The 21,204-nt window shown below is 39.9% G+C and overlaps 1 protein-coding gene across 1 annotated transcript in view; it reads right to left on the bottom strand.

Moving 5' to 3' along the window:
- c2h3orf49 (chromosome 2 C3orf49 homolog) overlaps positions 1-10,679 on the bottom strand; it is a 35,759-nt gene extending 25,080 nt beyond the window's left edge. The window contains exon 1 of the mRNA XM_062969349.1: positions 10,597-10,679. Within this exon, the coding sequence (XP_062825419.1) occupies positions 10,597-10,679 (83 nt within the window). The remainder of the gene's footprint in view (positions 1-10,596) is intronic.
- Between the last annotated feature and the right edge of the window lie 10,525 nt (positions 10,680-21,204).

Raw genomic sequence — 21,204 nt, 5'->3', positions numbered from 1 at the left:
GCCAGCACTGTGCTTTGAGTAACTTGAGTCACTCCTCCACACAGCAGGCAAGATTTCCAATACACACAGATCAGCCGAGGATTGAAGCAGTAGAGTAGACCCAGTTCCTTTCCGTAGTTCAAGCCAGAAGCAGACGTTTGTAGATTCACCAAGTCCGAGTAGGGGGAAGTCAAGCCGTGGTCAGTTCAGTCCGAAATCCAAAGCAGGAGATGGCGTCCGTCAAGAAGACGACGGAAGGTCAAGCTAATGAGATTAAGCACAAGTTTGCACAAACAAAAGCCCACACAATTCCTCCCGCCGTCTGACCCCAAATTCCAAAACAACTTACGTATCAGCACACGAAAACACACCAGTCTTCAGGAAAGCGTCCCACACAGATCCCAAGCGTTCGTCCAGATTACCTTGCCCAACGCAATTTGCAATTGCTCCCAAGCCTCATTTTATGCCAGTTACAAATCCTCATCACTATCAGCTGCCCTCCTTAACCCGGGCGTTTCCTCATCACTTTCCTCATCAGAGCTGGAACACCTCTGACTACGCCCCACAGCATCCCCAGCTGTGGATCCCGTCCCATCCCTCCAGCTTGTCCATGGGTCTAATCCTGAAGGTCCCCATTCATCTTCCATCCCATCATTGCCAGTGGCACCCAATTCCTCCCTCACCCGAGTCCAATCCATCTCATCCTCCTCCGAGCTAACCAGCCCCTCCTCCATTCTCTCCGTAAACCCCTCAAAAGACTCTTCGTCAGATGGTGCTGCAAAGATATCTCGCAGTCTCTTTCTTTCTCGCTCCTCGAGAGTATCTGACTCTCGAGGAGTCTTACGCCCACGTCTGCCAGTAACAGAGCCATGAGGCTCAATCATAACACACAGTCTACGGACACATTAGCGGTTTCATCCTGTTCTGTAGATAATGGAAAACCATGATTTGCTCTGCAATTAATTTTTTTGATACTTGTATGGTAGCAGTTGTTTGTCCTGATGTGTAACCTATATTCATAACAACATACTTCTGTCAGGACAGAATATGGAGAAACAGAATGATTTCACAGCCAAACAAACAAATCTTGATATGTTGATTTTTAGGCCTGTTTCTGGGGTTATCTGGTGTGCCGATTCAGAAAATTGAATTGGATAGACTGTATCAACTCTACTTTTTTGAGATATGCTTTTCATGGTTTATCTATGGGTGAAGAGATGACAACTGGTATATGGCATATGCTCTGTATTTCAAAAAATAGATCTGATAGGGGAAAACTGGTGCCATTTTTGGAATCAGTAGGTCAAATATACCCAGAAATAGGCTTAACATTTGAGATAACAAACTGTGTATTGGTTAGTGTTTTCAATTGGCAAGGGAAAGGGTCAAACAATTTTGCATTTTATCACACTCCCTGTTTAATTTATGCTCAGAACATATCATACAGAAAGCTAGATTTGTCTTACTCCAAGTACTAGACTTGGAGTATGAGGAAGTAACAATATGCAAACAATACCTTATTACTAGCAGAAAATATGCAGAGACATGGAATGACTATTGATGAAAGTCAAACAGCAGAGTTACAGATGAGCATGAAGAAAGCAAAAATAATGATCACAGGTTTGTATATTTTAAGGGAGATATCAAAACAGCTTAATTTTAATGCCTTGATTCAGTCATAAGTCAAAGTGAATGTGGCAGTCAAGAAATTAGATATCAAAGTGGAAGCAGCAATCAAGAAATTAGAGTTAGAAGAGCTCTATGAAAGAACTAGATAAGATGCTCAGGGGGGGAAATGATATTATTGAATCCAAATGTCAGGTTCCTCCAGGCCATAATATTTCAATTTGTATATGAGATTGTGAAAGCTGGACTGTGAAGAAAGCTGATAAGAGGCAAAACTACTCAAATGTGAGAATTCTGTAAATACTATGGGCTGCCAAAAAGATAAACAAATGAGATCAAATCAAGCTTGAGCTTTCCCTAGAAGTTGAAATGGCTACATAGATTTGTTTGTTGTTGTGTGTCTTTGAGTAATTTCTGACTTATGTCAACCCTCACTTTTCTTCCCCCTCTCCTTTTTATTGCAGATTGTTGAATGTTCTTTGTGGATATTTTTATTATGCATTACATAACCTAGTGTTATCTCGCTAGTTCAAAAATGCCATTTCAATGTCTCAATATAGCACTATAATTCCAAACAAATTTGAAGGAGGGAATTCCTGTTTGGAAAGCTAGCTCCATCATTTTGCCTTTCTACTTCATAGCTACACACTGAGGTCCAGGAAATAAAATGTTTAGGCATCAGTCCTATTGGTCCCTATCAGAGATGAAGCTCTCAAAGACATTGATCTGAAACCATTGCAAAAATATTGTCCTCTTTTCGATATATTATATTTTGCTCATATTTCTGTCTGACAATTCCTAAATATGGGTAAGGGAAAAACAATACTGAGATGAGAAATATAAACTGGGAAAACTGGGTAGCACAAACTCAACAATGGAAGAAAGATGGTGATGGTGAAGTTACTCCTATAGAAACCAGCTTGCCTCTGACCTAACATTAAACTTCTTCCTCAATAAAAAAAATTAAAGTCATGCATCAAAGCTTGAGATAGGGCAGCTCTGCTCTTTGGAAGTGCTTTATTGGGTTAACTCTTTAAAGAAAACAATTAGTCATCTCTTTGAGAACTAATTATATAGCAGGGAATGATACTTTAGCAATGTCTATAATTAAGGAACAATTTAGAGTTTAATTATAAACTGCTATCTTCGCTCACTGATAGTTCAAACATAAAGCAGACTTAAGCATGACCATTTGCAAGGTACAGAAGAGGACGCCAGCTTTATTTATAATTGCAGCCTGTTCCCTTAGTTTGTGCTTTGGGGAAAAATCATGCTAAAATCCTCAAATGTTAGGAGGAAAAATATCCTTTTATTATAAATTATTCAGAGTTGTGGATGTTCTTTTGATGAGCATGTCTCCCTTGGGCCTACTACAGCTCTTGTTCCATGATACTTTAGCACCAATGAGAATTGAACAACTTAGGCCAGACGTGAATTTTGTTAGCTTCTGCAGCAAAAAATACAAAGCCTTATTGGTTCTTGGTATTAAAGAGAATTCCAGCCGTAAGCGATAGGCCAGTTTCTTTTGCAGAACTGGAGTCAACATAATAATTTCTTGTAAAGCCGAGGTCAGCATTAGTCGTTAGCTACATAAATTACCTTTTGAGGAAGTCACCACCTAATAGTAGATTGAAGAAAATTTTGCGAGAAAAATAGGTTGAAAATGGAAAGCCAGGAGTATATCTACACTGTAGAATTAATGCAGTTTGATCCAATTTAATTGCCATGGATCAGTGCAATGAAATCATAGCTCTAGTTTGGTGAGGTATTGTGTGGTTTGAGGCTGTGTTCTAGCAGCATTTTCTCCTGATGTTCTAGCAGCATTTTCTCCTGTGGCTGGCATCTTCAGAGAATCTGATAGTAGTCAAGCAAGTGGGGTATATATACCTGTTGAATGTCCAGGCTGGGATGAAAGAACCATTGTCTGTCAAACAAGTGTAAAGTATGCAAATAGCAAAATAGAGTTTTATGGGTTGACTGGGATCCACCATTAGCATGTGAGTAGGACATCTGCATGGAAGTAGCTTAACCTTTGTTCCCTTTGAATTGTTTGCTGCCTAGAGGCATCCTTTGTCTGGTTTAGCCCTTGATTGCTTACTGTCTGGAGACTTTTAGTCTGGGTTGTGTTTCTTAGTCATTGGACCTCATCACAAAGGTCCACGGGGTCCTGGTGGGGGAAGGCATGGAGAATCTGTTGCTCTAGGCCCTGCATCACACAATTTACCTGGGACCCCATCACATGGGGGGAAGCGTTGCTGCCTGATTTCCTCCCATTGTTCTGAAGAGATAAAGGATAAAGAATCTGAACTGTCTCTTCCAAAATGGAATGTTTAAAGGGTATGTCTTTTTGCATAGCAATGAAGCTCATAATGGACCCTAAATATATACTTTATCCCGAGCAGTTTCTTGCATGACTTGTGTAGTCATGGCACCTAATTGCAGAAATATTTTTAGTATCCTTTGAGTCACTATGGATCTGACGTCCTAGCATTTTGGGTTCTTTTGTGCTTATTTATTCTATCAACTATGTAATTTTTTGCAAATTCATGGACTTGTATGGATAAAGAAAAACACAATTCCACCAAACTTAAAAAAAAATACCAGTGATGTGCACTTTTCTTTTACCATTGTAAGCCCTACTGGGGTTCTGCCATTCCTTCCATTCTGACAAGTATGTCACAATTCTGTAGTAATAAACTGACCCCACTCTTCTTAAGACTGTGAAGGAAATTGCCTCTTTTCAGATCGTATATTCGAATTTAAAAATGCCTTGCAATTTAACTCCAAGTAGGCATTTAGTCTGAATGGTTTGCCTCACCATGAGCAGTTATTTCCAATCAGGGTAAAACTCAGCTATCGTGTTTTTCCGAAAATAAGACAGTGTCTTATATTAATTTTTGCTCCCAAAGATGTGCTAGGTCTTATTTTCAGGAGATGTCTTAGTTTTCCATGAAGAAGAATTCACATTTATTGTTGAACAAAAAAATGAACATTTATTATATCCTGTACAGTAGTTGTCATCACAAACCAGCATAATCAGACAAACTGTGAATCCTATCAAGAATTTCTTGTTACTACCATTATTTCCATGTACAACACTCTATGATACGTACATTTACCAATCCTCCATGTTCTGGTGTTCTGTTCCGTGGGCATGCTTCCAAACAAAAACTTTGCTAGGTCTTACTTTTGGGGGAGGCCTTATATTTAGCAATTCAGCAAAACCTCTACTAGGTCATTTTCTGGGGATGTCTTATTTTAGGGGAAACAGGGTAGTAAGTATTTGTAACATCCCTCATGAGGGCTACTTAAAACCTTTTTTATAATCAGGCTCTTCCCACATCGGGAACTGCTTGTGTACGGATCAGACTAGCTATGCAGTACAGCCTATTTCAACAGATTTTATTGATGAAGGAATAGTGAAATTATGCAGTTAATACTGACACTTTCTACTAGAGATAGATGGTCCACTCTATTTCTGGTCCATGATAGTATGCTCATTCATTGTTTGTTCATTACTGCATTTTAAAAACATAACTACCGCCCTCCTCCCCTTCCCTCTGTTTTGCTGCAACTACATCCACTGATAAAAGATGGATCTAAACTGATCCATTAACCAGGGTTAATCCAACTTAGCATATACCAGATCAGCCCTAGGATGAATTAGACAGGATGGATCTACAGAGGGGTGGGTGTGATTCCTGACCACCCAGTATTGCCTAGTGTTACAACTGGAAGTCTTGCTATCTATTGCTATCTGTCCTCCATGTTGTTGCAGTCTCTAAAAGCAATATGAGTCTTATGTGTCGGTCGTCATCTGCAATGTTTCCAGGGTGAAGAGGTGATGGGGGATGGGGGGGGGGGGGGGAGAGGAATAATCATCTCCTCCTCTCTTCCCTCTTTGATCACTCTGTCGCCCTGGCTTTTGTCACTGCAGGTAATGGCCAACAGGTAAGACCCATGTTGTGACTGGATTGGACATTGCCACATCATAGAGGACTTGAGGTATAGTAATTGCCCATCCTCTCTCCCCAGGCTTCTCGAGCCTGAGAAAAATAGAATAACAGTAAAGACAGTTGTAGCTGGGTCCAATCCAGAACTGATCCAACTGTTTACATGGGCCCAAAGTCAGGGGATAGCATGAATACTGGTCCAGAATTCAGACTATCCTCCAGCTTTGGCAAGGCAAGGTTGGCATTAAAATAGCCTCACCTCACATAACTCCTGGGGCTTCTGGTGGCACAGTGCGTTAAAGCGCTGAGCTGCTGAACTTGCAGACCAAAAGGTGCCAGGTTCAAATCCCGGGAGTGGAATGAGCGGCTGCTGTTAGCCCCAACCTAGCAGTTCGAAAACATGCAAATCTGAGTAGATCAATATGTACCGCTCCAGCGGGAAGATAACGGCGCTCCATGCAGTCATGCCGGCCACATGACCTGGAGATGTCTATGGACAACGCCAGCTCTTCGGCTTAGGAATGGAGATGAGCACCAACCCCCAGAGTCGGTCACGACTGGACTTAACGTCAGGGGAAAACCTTTACCGTTACACATAACTCCATCTGGCCTTTAAAAGCCACAGAGCTGAACTAGGACCTATCTAACTTATGTAGTTTGTGTAGATATGTCCTAAGAGTCAAGCCAATCTTATAATTGTATAGTAACCTTTCTCATCTGTGCATTATACGATGAATCCGTTCCTTGCCCCTTCATGTACTATGTACTATGTACTATGATCTTAATGAAATCTAGAACTTTTTTGATAACCAGAAATGAACAATGCTTTAGACTTTTAGCCAAAGAATACTATATAATCATTCGGGAGGACATAGAAACTGTCTAGAGAAGTATTCCTTCCAGGTCTCTCTTGCAATTATATGGTCAATATATGGTAGAAATACTGGTAGAACTTCAGGTTGAAGTTGACCTCAGAATTGTACAGGAAGCCTGGAAAGAATAGTTCTTTAGACATTGTGTTGCCAAAGGCTTTTATGGTGGGAATCACTGGGTTGCTGTGAGTTTTCCGGGCTATATGCCCATGTTCCAGAAGCATTCTTTCCTGACATTTTGCCTGCATATATGGCAGGCATCCTCAGAGGTTGTGAGGTATGTTGGAAACTAGTTAAGTGGGATTTATATATTTGTGGAATGTTCAGGTTGGGAGAAAGAACTCTTGTCTGTTGGAGGCAGATGTGAACATTTCAATTGGCCACCTTGATTAGCATTGAATAGCCTTTCAGCTTCAAGGTCTGGCTGCTTATTGCCTGGGGGAATCCTTTGTTGGGAGGTTTTAGCTGGCCCTGATTGATTCATGTCTGGAATTCCCCTGTTTTTGAGTGTTGTTCTTTATTTACTGTCCTGAGTTTAGAGTTTTTTTAAATACTGGTAGCTAGATTTTATTCATTTTAATGGTTTCTTCCATTCTGTTGAAATTGTCCAAATGCTTCTTGTGGATTTCAGTGGCTTCTCTGTGTAGTCTGACATGGTAGATGTCAGAGTGGTCCGGCATTTGTGTGTTTTCAGATAATATGCTCTGTCCAGGTTGGTTCATCAAAGGCTCTGCTATGGCTGACATCTCTGGTTGGATTAGTCTGCAGTGCCTTTCATGTTCCTTGATTCATGTTTGGGCACTACGTTTGGTGGTCCCTCTGTAGACTTGTCCACAGCTTCATGGTATACGGTAGACTCCTGCAGAGGTGAGAGGATCCCTCTTGTTCTTTGCTAAATGTAGCATTTGTTGGATTTTCTTCGTGGGTCTGTAGATAGTTTATAGGTTGTGTTTAGGCATTGTTCGGTCCTCCAGTGCAATTCTAAGATAACCCAATAAATGAAAGCATGTTCAATGAACTCAGATTAAGTGAGCCTATTCAGAGCATTGTGCAACAATGTCTTACATTGAGAACTATATTAGTAAAACCATGGAAAAAAGCTCAATCGGTGTAGCTCCCTTTTTAGACCGTTTCTTGATTGTTGTGAATTTCAAGTGGTGTCCATGTTTAAAAATGGCATTAGCCACCAGATGGCAGACAAGGTCATAAGATTGCGTTAGTAGAACCAAAATGCCTTCATTAATTTTTGACAAGTTAACAGTTTTAAAAGAAGACATATTCTTGCTTTAGTATTTCAAAGACAGATGATTTACAAATCCACTTTAGGACTAATCTATGACATTACATCATTACCCAATCATTACCTTTGATTAAAGAAAAATCACAAAGCAGTTTTGAGAAAGAATGGAAACCACTAATTGCTTATTTAAGGGAAAGTTAGGGAGATTATCTGTATCAAAAATAGTCAGTTTGAATAATAGGTAAAAGTACATTTATATTAGAATTAGGATAAGTAGGATAAGTGCATAACTATAACTTTTAGCTGGGAATTGGAAGTATTTTGCCTTTCCCCCTTGTTTTGGTTGTTTGTATTTTTGTATTGTATTGTAGTTCTGTAGTGTACCTTTACTAATTGTAAGTAAACAGAGAGGAGGGAGAAAGGGAAGGAAGAGAAAGACTAATTGTTTTATTTATTTATTTATTTACAGTATTTATATTCCGCCCTTCTCACCCCGAAGGGGACTCAGGGCGGATCACAATGTACACATACAAGGCAAACATTCAATGCCATATGAACATAGAGACAAAGACAGAGACACAGAGGCAATTTAACCTTCTCCAGCTTCCAGCTTCCTGAACGTATGCTCGATTCCGGCCACAGGGGGAGCAGCTGCTTCATCATCCACTGTAATGCCGACTTCTTCATTCCAAATGCTGCTGGATGATTTTTATGGTGTTGTAAATTAGTTAAATTAGCCTCCCCACATAGTGGTACCTAAATTTCCTACTTGTTAGATGCAACTATCTTTCGGGTTGCTTAGGTCAATAACGAGTAGAGCTAATTTTTATTTTATTTTAATGGTCAGGTGCTCACTCTGACATGGGCTGGCTTCGAACTCACTGTGATTTATTGCAGCTGGCTACTAACCAGCTTGCACGAGAGAGAGGGCCTTCTCCGTTGTGGCCCCCCGACTTTGGAACTCGCTCCCTAGAGAGATCAGGCAGGCCCCTACCCTCCTCTCCTTCCGGAGGAGCTTGAAAACCTGGCTCTTCCAAAAGGCCTTTGACGTTTAATTGTGTTGGATTGATCTATCTGCCCATTCTACAATAGCCCATTGTTGATGTGTTGCCATTATTATACTGCACTTTATTGTCCATTTCAACTGTGAAATTACCTTTCCCCATTTCGGAAGATTCTGCACTTTGCCCGGGATCTATGAATTAGTCTCCTATTTTTAACATTGTATGCTTCATGTTGATTTTAATGATTGTTTTTTACTGATGTTGATGTTTTTATTGAGATAATTGTGTTATTGCTTTGTTTTTGATATTGATTGTTGTAGCGGGCAAGGCCCCATGTAAGCCGCCCCGAGTCCCTTCGGAGAGATGGGGCGGGGTATAAAAATAAAATTATTATTATTATTATTATTATTATTATTATTATTATTATTATTATTGTTGTTGTTATTATTACACCACAGCCCAGCAACTATCATAAGTGACACTAGATACTGACAAAGGCATCAAGGAAAAATTCTACTGTCAGCTGGATACCATTCTATTTGAGATACCTTAAGCTCACTGAATTCAAGGTATTTCAGCAGATTTGTGGGATAAATTTTGAATTTGACATTGGGAATATGATCCTAAGAGATGTGGTTAAAATACTCAAGAGGCAACCAAGAAACTTCATTTCTAGATGGCAACTGGAAGATCCTGTAAAAATGGATGACAAGAAAAATATAACTTTGACAGACTATAGATAGACTACAAGATCTCGGTTAAAAAATTTCAAGAAGAATGGGAACTCTACACGAAAGAATTAGAAGCGTTAGAACAGGACTTGTCATTCAAAAATATGAACATTGCCCTATATATACATTTTGTATTATCAATTATTCCCACATTTAAGAATTTTGGACAATCGCTGGAACAACACTTTTAAATTAGATTTGGAATGTTTATATACAATTTTTGTGTAATATATATACCCCACTCTTAAGAGATCTTGAAAACTGATGACTTCACACCTCTTAAATAGATTAGGAATATTTAGATAAAAATATATATGCTTTGTGTAATGTTAAGAGGACAAGAATGATAGTCATAGCGATACATAGCAAACCTTGTTTATGCATTACTAACTTACTAACAAATCATTTTGAATTTTTAGATTCCTTAGGTAATAATTAGATTTAGATAAAGATTTAAAAGAATCAATCTGATAAGAATAACTGAGATGAACTTCTACAGAAGAAAGCCAGTAAAGAAAAAAGAACAATGTGAGATAATACTAGAAGTTATAAGAAGACACAACCATCAGATTTAAAACTAACTGATAATATCCTCTCTTTGTTATAGAGGATATAATGCACTTTTAATGCTTTAACTAATGAAAATAAGTATAATGGAAATGAAAAAATTTGATGCAATAATCATAACTATGTAGATTGCCTCTTCTGCTGTCTCCCCTCCCCACACAAAATATTAGATATCGGTAAATACTTAATTTACTAACATTAACTTCTATGCCCCTGTCTTTCCTTTTTTTCTTTTTTACCTGACTTTTTCACTTTTCTGCCTTGTATGTGTGTGAAAAAAGTAAATGTCTAATATATATAAAGGAAAAATTGTACTGTCAGCTGATACCATTCTATCTGAGATACCTAAGGGGGATAAAATCATCCTCCTGTGTTATTTTAATTCAAGAATTGGGTGAGATTTTGACATGTGAAGATCAATGCACAGTGACCAACACACAGTCCTCACAGAAAGAGGCTTAGATCCAGTGGCATGCTTAACTTAATGACCAGTGACCTCTTATCTGCTGCAGTCTTTGTCTGCTATCACAGCTGCTGTAACATGTACCATGTTTTCATTTGCCTGGTCTACCATTGAGGTCTTATTTCTTCAGATTGTGCTTGGTCTGGTTTTGCTCCTGTGACCTTACCACCAAGGGAGACTCCTCTGGGAGTACAGGACTCCCGATGGCTGTGCTCACAGGTTCACTGGAACAATCAAGCGACATCACCGTGATAAGGTGACAATCCATCTAGGAGGCATAAAAAAGAGAGAATTAAAGGTGGGCTTAAAGGTAACCTCAAAAATGTGGAATAAACATTGAGAACTGGGAAGCCTTGGCTCTTGAGTGTTCTCACTGGAAGTCAATTGTTGCCAACAGTGCTATGGATTTTGAAGAGGCCCAAATAGAGGGTGAAAGGGAGAAACATGTCAAGAGGAAGGTGCATCAAGCAAATCCTTGTTGGGACTGCCTTCCATCTGGAAATCTATGTCTTCATTATGAAAGATCATATGGATCCAGAATAGGTCCCTACAGTCACTTACAGACCCACTGCCAAGACTCAACTCTTGGAAGATAATCGGACTTGGTTATGAATAATCGTCTACGATGACCATCCCTGCCATGCAGTGAGATGTGTATTCACTCCTCACTCCATTTGGACTAAATTTCTCCAGATTTTTTTTTCTTTGTGGATAAAGTGAAATAAACCAGGGCTTCTGAAGCCTGGAGAAGAAGCAAGGCTGTGTAGGTGGATGGAACTAATATTACACAGCTTGAGGCCCAGCTGTGACAAACTGCTTGCTTTTGTCCTTTCATCTTCTGTAATAAGAAAAATCTTCCCATACATCACTATAACTCTTGTGAAAAAAATGTCTCAGAATAGGCAAATGAAACAACTGCACATAATATCTATGTTTACCTTACTATTCTTTCCCCCATTGTTCCAGCTGTTCTAAAGGTCAGTTTGTAAACTCCTTGGGGCAGAGATTTGTCCTCTGGTACTTGGAAGAAAACCAAGCAGAATGTGATGGAAGTGACAGATTTGTAATGAGATTTTGGTGGTAGTAGATTACAATAATATCTAAAGACAACAGAAGTATAATGGAGACATTTTAATTGGTATCATCTGACTTCCTTACACGTATCAGACATCCCATCAAATAGAAACAATGGCTTTAAAAATGACATCGTAGACTTAGTTTTCCAAAGCTTATGATGCAACTTTGTTCTTCCAGTCAGTCCCTAAGGTGCTACAAGATCCCTTTGCATCCTTTAAAAATGACAGTCAGCAGAGTTTTGCATGACATTCTCCACTGAAGCATACATATTCTGTTACTGCAGTAAAATATTCAGATTAAGTACATTCACACAACTCTACTTGTATCTGAATACATTTATACTACAAAATACACATGGCTTTGGTGGCATGGGAATCCAAACTTTATATGATATTAAAACTTTCACCAGCTTTCTACCTTGCAAGTGACTTCTCTGCTTATGAAACAGCATGTGTCTGTCAGTCTCTTCCACACTGCCCCTATATCCAAGGATCTGATTCCAGATTATCTTTTTATCCCAGATTGTCTGGCCGTAGAGACTCATTTAATCCAATTTAAAGTATACATTATGGGATCAGATCCTGGGATAAAGGGCAGTGTAGACAGGCCTCAAAATTCAAAAGAAACTGGATAAAAGGGTGGTGGTGGTTAGATGACACACACTGAAAATACACGCTGGATCACAGGATTGAATGAAAAAAATGTGTTAAAAAGATTCTCTTAAAATTCACAATTGGTCAAAAAATGTGCTCCTACGAAGGACTATATATCTGTTGCATGAGAAAACCAGCCCTGGGTCCTTGGGATGTCTAGTTTGTCTGGGCCAGGTCCCCACTCACTGAAGTCTTCTTTTTTTTTCTCTTTTTTCTTCTTCTTCCTTTCCCCTCCTTTCCTTCCTTTCTTCCTCTTTCCCTTTCTTCCTTTCCCCTTTCCCCCCCTTTTTCCTTCCTTTCCCTTTTTCTTCCTCCTTCATTCTCTTTTCCTTCCTTTCTTTCCTTCCCCCTTTTTCTTCCTTCCTTGCTCTTTTTTCCTTTCCCCCTTTTCTTCCATTCTGACTGCCTTCCCCTTTTTTCCTCTTGGAATCCTGGCTTGTTAGAGGTACTTTGGAAAATTATGTCTCTCATATATATAATTTGCCCTAAACGCTCCATGTTTTTTCCTATGTGTTCCTATTTTGCCTATATGTTGTGTTAACCTAATGTTTTATGTTCCTGAGATCCCCATTCCTTCCCTCTGAGGGAAACCTTGTTCCTGAACCCAAAGATGTCTTGCATCCCACACAATTGTATAGCCTGGGGGAAAGAAACTAAGCTGGGAACTTCCTCATCAAGTTCCCAGTTTCACCTATTTTTGGGACTTTACCTGGACATTGCAACACAATAGTTCTATTCAGGTGGGGGGAAATCACCTTTTCCTGCCCACTGGGGAAGAACCAATTTCACAACTCTGTGCCTTTGATGAACAGGACAGCTTGCATCGGAAGGAATCAGCATTTTTACAGCCAAAACCCATCCTCTGTCATTTTTGCATGATTGTATTAATATATGATGTTTTGTTTCTCTGGGGTCTGGAACCGCCAGATCAGCCCCCTGATGGGCCATGCCATGTTCATCTCATAAGACAATAGCATTCTTGGGTAGGGCCAGAAGATGCCCTCAATCACTTTGTTATTTTTCCTGTTCAGTAAAAGGAACCCCATTTATCGACACTTAATCATCCCTTGTCCCAGTCCACACTGGGCAGTGAGCCAAGCCCCTCTCTGTGACTGGTCGGAATTAGAGGCTTGGCTGCAGCCTGCCAGCTTGTGTATAAAGGGGGCTGTGAAACTGTATTCTGTATGCTATCTACTTTGTGAATGTATCACTAGCTAACATCTTATCTGCAGACAATAAAATCTTCCTTGGCTGAAAATCACTTTCTCTCCTTGCTTGCTGTCTAATTTCAATTGGGCCTAATCTGTTTACTCGCCATAGCAGGGACTAACTCAAAATGGGCAGCTCAGGCGAATTACTTGCCTGGGTTTCTGCCAACAGGCATCTCCCTGGTCTCACTGCCAGGGGTTGCCTCCTAAAATGGGGCCAACATTTCTGGTCACCCAGATGGGACCCTGATTAAGGATTCTGGCACCCAAAACAGCTGCTTGGTCCAAGGATTGGCAGAGATCTGGGTCCAGTCCTGACAAATTTAGCTTTGAGCGCTCAAGGGGCCAATTGCCTGCCCCAAATCTGGATGAACTCTTGCGACTGGACCCCTTCTTCTGCGGATCCTGGCACAAAGGAGCTCTAAAAGATCAAAGAGAAGGACAACCAACGAGGAAAAAGGGGTAAGCATGTTTTTGCTTAGGGGGAATCTCAAAAAAGTGGTGAGAGAAGCTTTTGGGTCAGGGAGACTCAGAGGTTTCTAGGGAAGCTTGGGCTTTGGGTCAGGGAGACCCAGAGGTTCCCAGGTAAGCTTGGGCTTTGGGTCAGATGTAGAGGTTCCTGGGCACTCTAACATCAGTCTAGAATTGAGATCTAGCTTAGTTGTGCACATTTGCAGGTCTTTTGATCAAAGGGGAGCGGGTGATGGTGTTTTGCTCTCTGTTTTCTCTACAGCTCTTTGGATAGCCACCTAGTTTATTACAAGTGGTAACTTTGGGCTAGCCAACGGTGACTGGTGCATCTAGTATCCCTTAATCAGCCAGAGAGGTTGAAGGCTTTGTACTAAAATGGGCGCACAGATCTCGAGGAAAGACTGTTCCACCCGAGACGATATCCCCTTGGGGATCTTGGCCCGCTAGGACGTGTAGAGGGAGATTCCCTCCAGCCAAGAATGTTCGTTTCACACCTGCAAAGTGAGTAAGGATGTTAACTGCAAACTGCAGCCCTGATCCGGGTAAGGTAAACTAACTTATGTGGTGTGTCTATGTTTTTGCACCAGAGGAAAGTCAGTGGGTTACAGCAAACCATGGGGAGTGGTAAAGGTAAGGTTTTCCCCTGACGTTAAGTCCAGTCATGTCTGACTCTGGGGGTTGGTGTTCATCTCCATTTCTAAGCCGAAGAGCTGGCGTTGTCCATAGACACCTCCAAGGTCATGTGACCTGCATGACTTCATGGAGCACCGTTACCTTCCCGCCAGAGTGGTACCTATTGATCTACTCACATTGGCATGTTTTCGAACTGCTAGGTTGGTAGGAGCTGGAGCTAACAGCGGCCGCCGCTCCTGGGGTTTGAACCTGGGACCTTTCGGTCTCCAGCTCAGTGCTTTAACGCACTTCACCACCGGGGCTCCAATGGAGAGTGAGACCCAGGGAAAACATCTGCTGGCGCCAAAAGGCTCCTCTTGACACCCCTTCATCCTCATAGAGGAAGGCAGCGTTTTGCAAGACTTCCCCTCTTTCCCTCGCATGTCTTTTTGTTTCAGGAGCCCTATTAACCATTCTCCCTCTCTTTTCTGTCTCTCTCTGACTCTTTCTTAAGCCCCCTGTTTCCTCTTAGTCAGCTTTCATTTGATATTATTTCTAGCACCCACTTTTTGCTTGATAGTCAAGCAGCGCTTCCTGTAAGTCAGAGCACGGTCCAGAGTAACTCCCAGGTATTTTGGTGTGCTGCAATGCTCCAGTGGGATGTCTTCCCAGGTAATCCTCAGAGCTCAAGATGCTTGTCTGTTTTTAAGATGAAAAGTACACGTCTGCATTTTAGATGGATTAGGAATCAGCTAGTTTTCCCTGTGATACTGGTTCTGTAATTGTGTAGCATGAAAGGGCCCCTGGTATAAAGTTTGCACCTCTTAATTTCTGTAGATATGATCATAAGACTTTTCAAAGAAGTTGTTTCAGTACAAGAACAGCAACAAATACAAAGTATTCATGTGACTAATCAGTACAGCTTTTCTGGGTCACAGCCTGCATCTTCTGATGCAACATTAAAGGACTGGTTGAGTTTTTATGGAACTTCTCTTTTATGTAGGCAGGCAAGTATGCATTTAGATTTTCCTATCCGTGATTTATCAAAGATGATATTCCTTATTTATTTATTTATGCATTCATTCAAAAGAAGCAAGCAGACAAATATTAACATAAAGAAGCAGAGCAGCAAAATATAGTACTCCCAGAGGACATTTGTTATATTGTCATGGTCTTGAAATGCAGAATGACTCCCTTTGTAAAGGTATATTGAATTAATCTACTGCAGATGGATCCATTGGTCACTGGAATATGGCTTCCCCTCCACCATTCGTTTGATTTTAATAAGAAATAAACTGGAACCATGTTACCTGAATGATATTATTTTTCTGTTATTTTGGCTGTCTGACTTACTTATGCCAGTCTTTCTCAGAGTGCAAATTCTAATCTTCTTATACCATAGGTCCAAACTAGGTGTTGTAGGGTTTTTACAATTATTGGCAATGACCTACCTGAGTGATGATAACAGAAAGAATAAATAAAAAATAAAGAAATAATATATAAGTATTTGCTTTGCTTTCTATCTTTTATTAAAAACAATTTTTTTACTCAGCATGTCAAACAAGTGCAAAAGAACAAACTGAAATGCAGTTTATTAACATAATAAAGGCTTAGATATTATGATAGGTTATGATGGGATAAGGTCATCTGTGAAAAGGAATAATGACTACACTTCACCTGAGAACAGACCATTTAGTTAACATTTGTCTTAGTTTCAAAACAGTTTAGTTGTTGGGTGTGTGTGTGTGTGTGTGTGTGTGTGTGTGAGAGAGAGAGAGAGAGAGAGAGAGAGAGAGAGAGATTGAGATTGAGAGTGGAGAGGTGTTATTAACAGCTGTGTGCAACTGGGTTAATGCATAACAATTACAGCATAAAGGTCTGTCTTTTTTTAGCTCTCAGGTTTTGACTTAGAAACCCCAGGTTCTGGAACAATCCTGAACTGACAATTATATAATCATAGAGTTGGAAGACACCACAAGGGTCATCCTGTCTAACCCCCTGCTTTGTAGAAACACTGTGTAATACTTGAATCTCCAAGATTATGGCCTCCCCATTCATAAGCTTCAGCTCCTTCAGCTCTTCTCTTTATATATCCCCCTCCTTGGAGCCAGAGGTATGTCTAAAATGTAGACACATTTGTCCCTAAGGAAACTCTACAGTTGTGGTACGAGCAATCTGGGGTGGCTCATTAATTCTCATTATTTCAACACTGACTTCACAAGCCCTTACCAGATGTGTTGGGGTTACATATTTATGTTAATGAAACTGTACCGCATTCATTAGTCATTTCTCACTACCTGAATACTAAAAATGCTATATGTTGTTTAAAAATAGAAGCTGTGTCTTTTTTTAATCATAACGTTTTTCACTTGGGTGACTTGGTCATAAATTAGCTTGCTGGAAAAAAACGTGTAATTCCTTTGGCTCTCTCCCCTGTTCTTGCCTAGTGAAAATCAATATTACTATTCCCAAATGCTATCCAGAGAGCTCTCCATCATGTTCACTGCATAAGTTGCTGTGTTCACCCTTGAAGAAAACTCTTGATTCAGCTCCTGCTTTGTAATGGCAGGTACTTTAAATATCTGAAGGGCTGTCTTAGAGATGATGGAGTGAGCAGTTCCAAAATTGCTGATTGAAATGTATAAGAAAAAAATGCCACATTAATATTAGGAAGAATTTCCTGATGGTAACAGCTGTTAGGCATCAGAAGAGACTCCCTTGGAGAGTGTTGTTGGCTGTATTCCTATATAGACAGAGGTTAGAGTAGATAGTGATTTGGGATCCTTCAAACTCTGTGATTCTATGAAAGCCTCTGAAACTGCCACCTATGTGGCCTGGAAAGATCAGTATTCTTCTTCAACCAGAACTAGTACTTCTGCTGACTTGGCATAGACAATACAATTGGCAGAGTTTACTCAGATAAGATTTGTTTAATTGGCCCACCTACCTAAAAATGGCAATTCCTTCACTGACAGTATTAAAATAGAAATTATATGGTGACCACTGAGAATCACTTGCACAGTGGATTCCAACATGGCGGCTGGTGAAACTAGATGGCTCTTGCAGTTAATTCCAATACTACAATTCTGTGTTTATCATTGCGGTTTTTCTGTAACATTTTAAAAAATGATAACTGAAGCATCTTTTGCTTTATTAGTCAATTTCAAAAATATTTTGGGAGAAAGCATTTGTGCTGGAAAGTGCTGCTGCTGCTGTTGGTGTTGTTGTGTGCTTTAAAATTGTTTCCAACTTATGGTGATCCTAATGTGACTTTATCACAGCGTTTTCTGGGACTGAATGTATGCAACTTGTCCAGGGTCACCTACTGGGATGTCATAACCAAGGATGAATTCAAACCTTAGTGTCTAGAGCTGTAGTCCAGCAGTCAAACCACTATATCTTGTTGGCTTTTTGCAGTATTTTTAGCTGTGATTTACCTATTATGACTGACAAAGCCATTGTTTTTACATCACACTCAGTCAGAATAGCTGGGAATTCTGACTTCATCATGACTGAAATTTGTATCTGTCTGCACACAGTGGTGCATTATGAATTAATGTCCATCCAGATATGAAGCCTCTTCCTGGAGTAGAGCCAAGATCACTAGGGGCATCATCTGGCAATGTGACAGGAAGGCAATATAATAAATACATCACATCATATATAAAAAGGCAATTATTTATCTGATTTTTTGAAATTTGTTTCTCATTTATAGCTATTCCTGGAGGTGATAGTGACTGTTTAAGAGAGTTTTTTCTTGGACTGGATATTTAAACATATTTTTTTTATTTTGTCTGAGGAAAGTACAGTGGCCACATTCTTACCCCTATGTAAGTACAGTACAACCCCCTTATCCACAGGAATATATTTTTGCCTGGCTTTGCTTAAATACAAGAAACCATGGATAATAGCAAACCCAATTGCAATGAAGTACTTCTGGCCCAAGAATATCTTAGAGTAATGTTGGAGGAAATAAAAAATGTCTACAGAAGACATAATTTGTTGAATGTGGGTGAATGAAACCATGGATACCAGTCATACGGATACGGGCCTTGCATTGTACATGAGAATAATCTTTCTGTCCAGATTGAATTCATAAGGAGGCAGAAAAGGTGGTGGAAGTTATTGCAGAGATTATATTATGGATAGCCTGCTTTACCCAACATTAATTATGTTGCTTGATCAAACCTTGTGGGTCAAACTGTTCTAATGGTAGAGATCACCCTAGTAAATATATGCATTATGGGTTATAGGTATCCCAATACAGTGCAAAGAAATATTGCTCCAGGATTTTCATTGCAGTAGAAATTAATACAGGGGAATCTTGCCACTTTTTAATGGGGATGTCAGACTTCCCATTTGCTGGTCTGTGGTCTGGCATTATTGGAAGTGTAACCACAAAGGCCACAGCTAGGTATATGTGGGAATGGAACCAAAAACCAAACTTTACTGGTTTAGTTAAAAAAAAAACAACATTGTGATTCCCTTACTGAATTATACATTGTACTTCGCTTTGCCACAGTTCTAGTTTTTTTTCAGTATGGAGAAAGGCAGACTGACTCTTGAAATAAAAGTTAGACTTTAATCGCTCCTGTAAACATTACCATAGATCAAGAAATTTCCATTGAAAAGAAAGTTGGCAGGGGTCATGTTCTGGAAAACTATGCCATAAACAATATCACCTTCAGCCTTGAGCTGAATAATTCTTACTTCATGAACAGCAGAAGTAAGTTATCAGGGGTGCGAAGCCTATCAACCTTCAGAAATCACAGTTTGAATCTTTTTTAATCTTCATTTTTATTCAATGTTTTGTTAGCTCATGTACAGGTAATAAATAGTACATTTATGTACTTAACATAAAAAGTCTAATAAATAACAAGAAAAGCAAAGGAACATCAGCAAAGGAAAATACAAGATTTAATGGTTAATATTGGGCTAGGAGAATGTTTTGTGGTCAAATAATCCTTATTTGAATAGTCTGCATTTTCTTAGAGGAGACGTTTAGTAATCAGTTGGAGAAAAAGCATAGTAGTGCTTTCTGATCAAGTGGAGGTTGATGCTGCTGCAGATGTTTATTTACATATTAAATAAAGACAAACCAATCTGCCTGAAACACATTGTTCCTCACTTATCCATTACATCATTTAATTGTGTAGGAATGTTTTTCTGTTAGCCAAGTGTTCCAGATTCTTCTCCATCAGTTGTTTTGCCTACGATCTCCTGACTTCCAGCATTTGGCTATCTCAATTCGGGCAGCCACAATGAAGAAAACAATTAGTTTCATTGTGCTTTAAATGCCTATTGTCATTACCATACACTAAAAGTAGAGGGAGAGGATGAAAATATACAGTTTGGTGTGTAATACAGGAAGTTTGTGGCAGGATAACATTCCAGAAATCTAATACATTGCAACATTCTAGCCATATATGTAGGTATGAACCAAAAGCTTTCAGTCTGAATATTTTATGAGAACACAGGTTATATGAGGGACAATGTGTTCCAGGAAACATGTTTTAAAAGCCATTCCCTCTCCTTGGGATTCTACACGCTTGACTTCAGGAATCAACATCATTTGATAGCCATTGCTGCTGCCCCAGGAGGCTGATGAGCAAACTCAGGAGGCCTGCTGGTACTACTTTTGCTCCTTCTAACAGCTGCCCATTGACTTGTTTTGTCCCATTTTCTCCACAGTATGCTTCAATTGCTTGATTTACCAACAGTTCTGGTACAAAAAACATATCATTTTCCCAAGCTCTGTCTAAATCAGTGGTTCTCAACCTGGGGTCCCCCAGGTGTTTTTGGCCTTCAACTTCCAGAAATCCTAACAGCTGGTAAACTGGCTGGGATTTCTGGGAGCTGTAGGCCAAAAATATCTGGGGACCCCAAGTTGAGAACCACTGGTCTAAATGTCTTTGAACCCAAGATTACATACTTGATGAGTCATTGTCTAGGATCCTTACTCACTACACACTTAGATAACTAGGATTGCACTTCAATTGACATGGCAGCTTGCTATAGGATCTGGAGTTTGTAGTTTGATGAGTGCTAGAACTCTTGAGAATTCTGAATGCTCCTCCTTCAACTGCAAACCCCAGGATTGCGTAAGATGTTGTCATGGCAGTTAAAATGGAATTAGAGCACTAAAACTCTCTTTTGTGAAAGGGCTCCTATGTTACCTCCCAATCCTCTAAAGAGGAACACAGTTAACTGAAGATGCAGAAAGCCAAGTGTTGTCTGGTTTGATCAAAAATCCATTGAGGAGATATGCATGTGGGCCAACCATAAACAGCCACCCAGGTGAATGAGAACAAGCGCATTCAACCAATTGTCAACTGCATTACAGGAATTAAGGAGAGCATGGCCTCCAAACAGCCTATTTCATTGAGAGCTGACATGGCCATCTTGTCCAGATGAGGTGGTTGCAAAACTCCACCCTAGAGTCTTGCTCTCACCTAGTACCCATGTTTTGTAGCTGACAACCATCATATTTGGAAGCAACACGGAGACAATGGATTTACCAATGTCCAGTCATTCATAGTTAAGGCAAGGACCAGAAATATCCAATTTTTCCTATGATTGCAAAGGCCCATGGATTCAATGGCAAAATACCTTTCTGTGATCAATATATGTATCGGTGAGCTGGTAACACTTGGTTTCAAAGTGGAAGCCGATAATCTCCATATGAAAAAAGACGCCCCAGGTCAGTTGCATTAGTTGACTGGTGTGATTGCTTGAAAGCATCAAACCA

Source organism: Anolis carolinensis, chromosome 2, assembly GCF_035594765.1.
Source record: "Anolis carolinensis isolate JA03-04 chromosome 2, rAnoCar3.1.pri, whole genome shotgun sequence".
Lineage (NCBI taxonomy): Eukaryota > Metazoa > Chordata > Lepidosauria > Squamata > Dactyloidae > Anolis > Anolis carolinensis.
The sequence above is the reverse complement of the archived record's forward strand: the minus strand, read 5'-3'. Positions and strand labels throughout refer to the sequence as shown.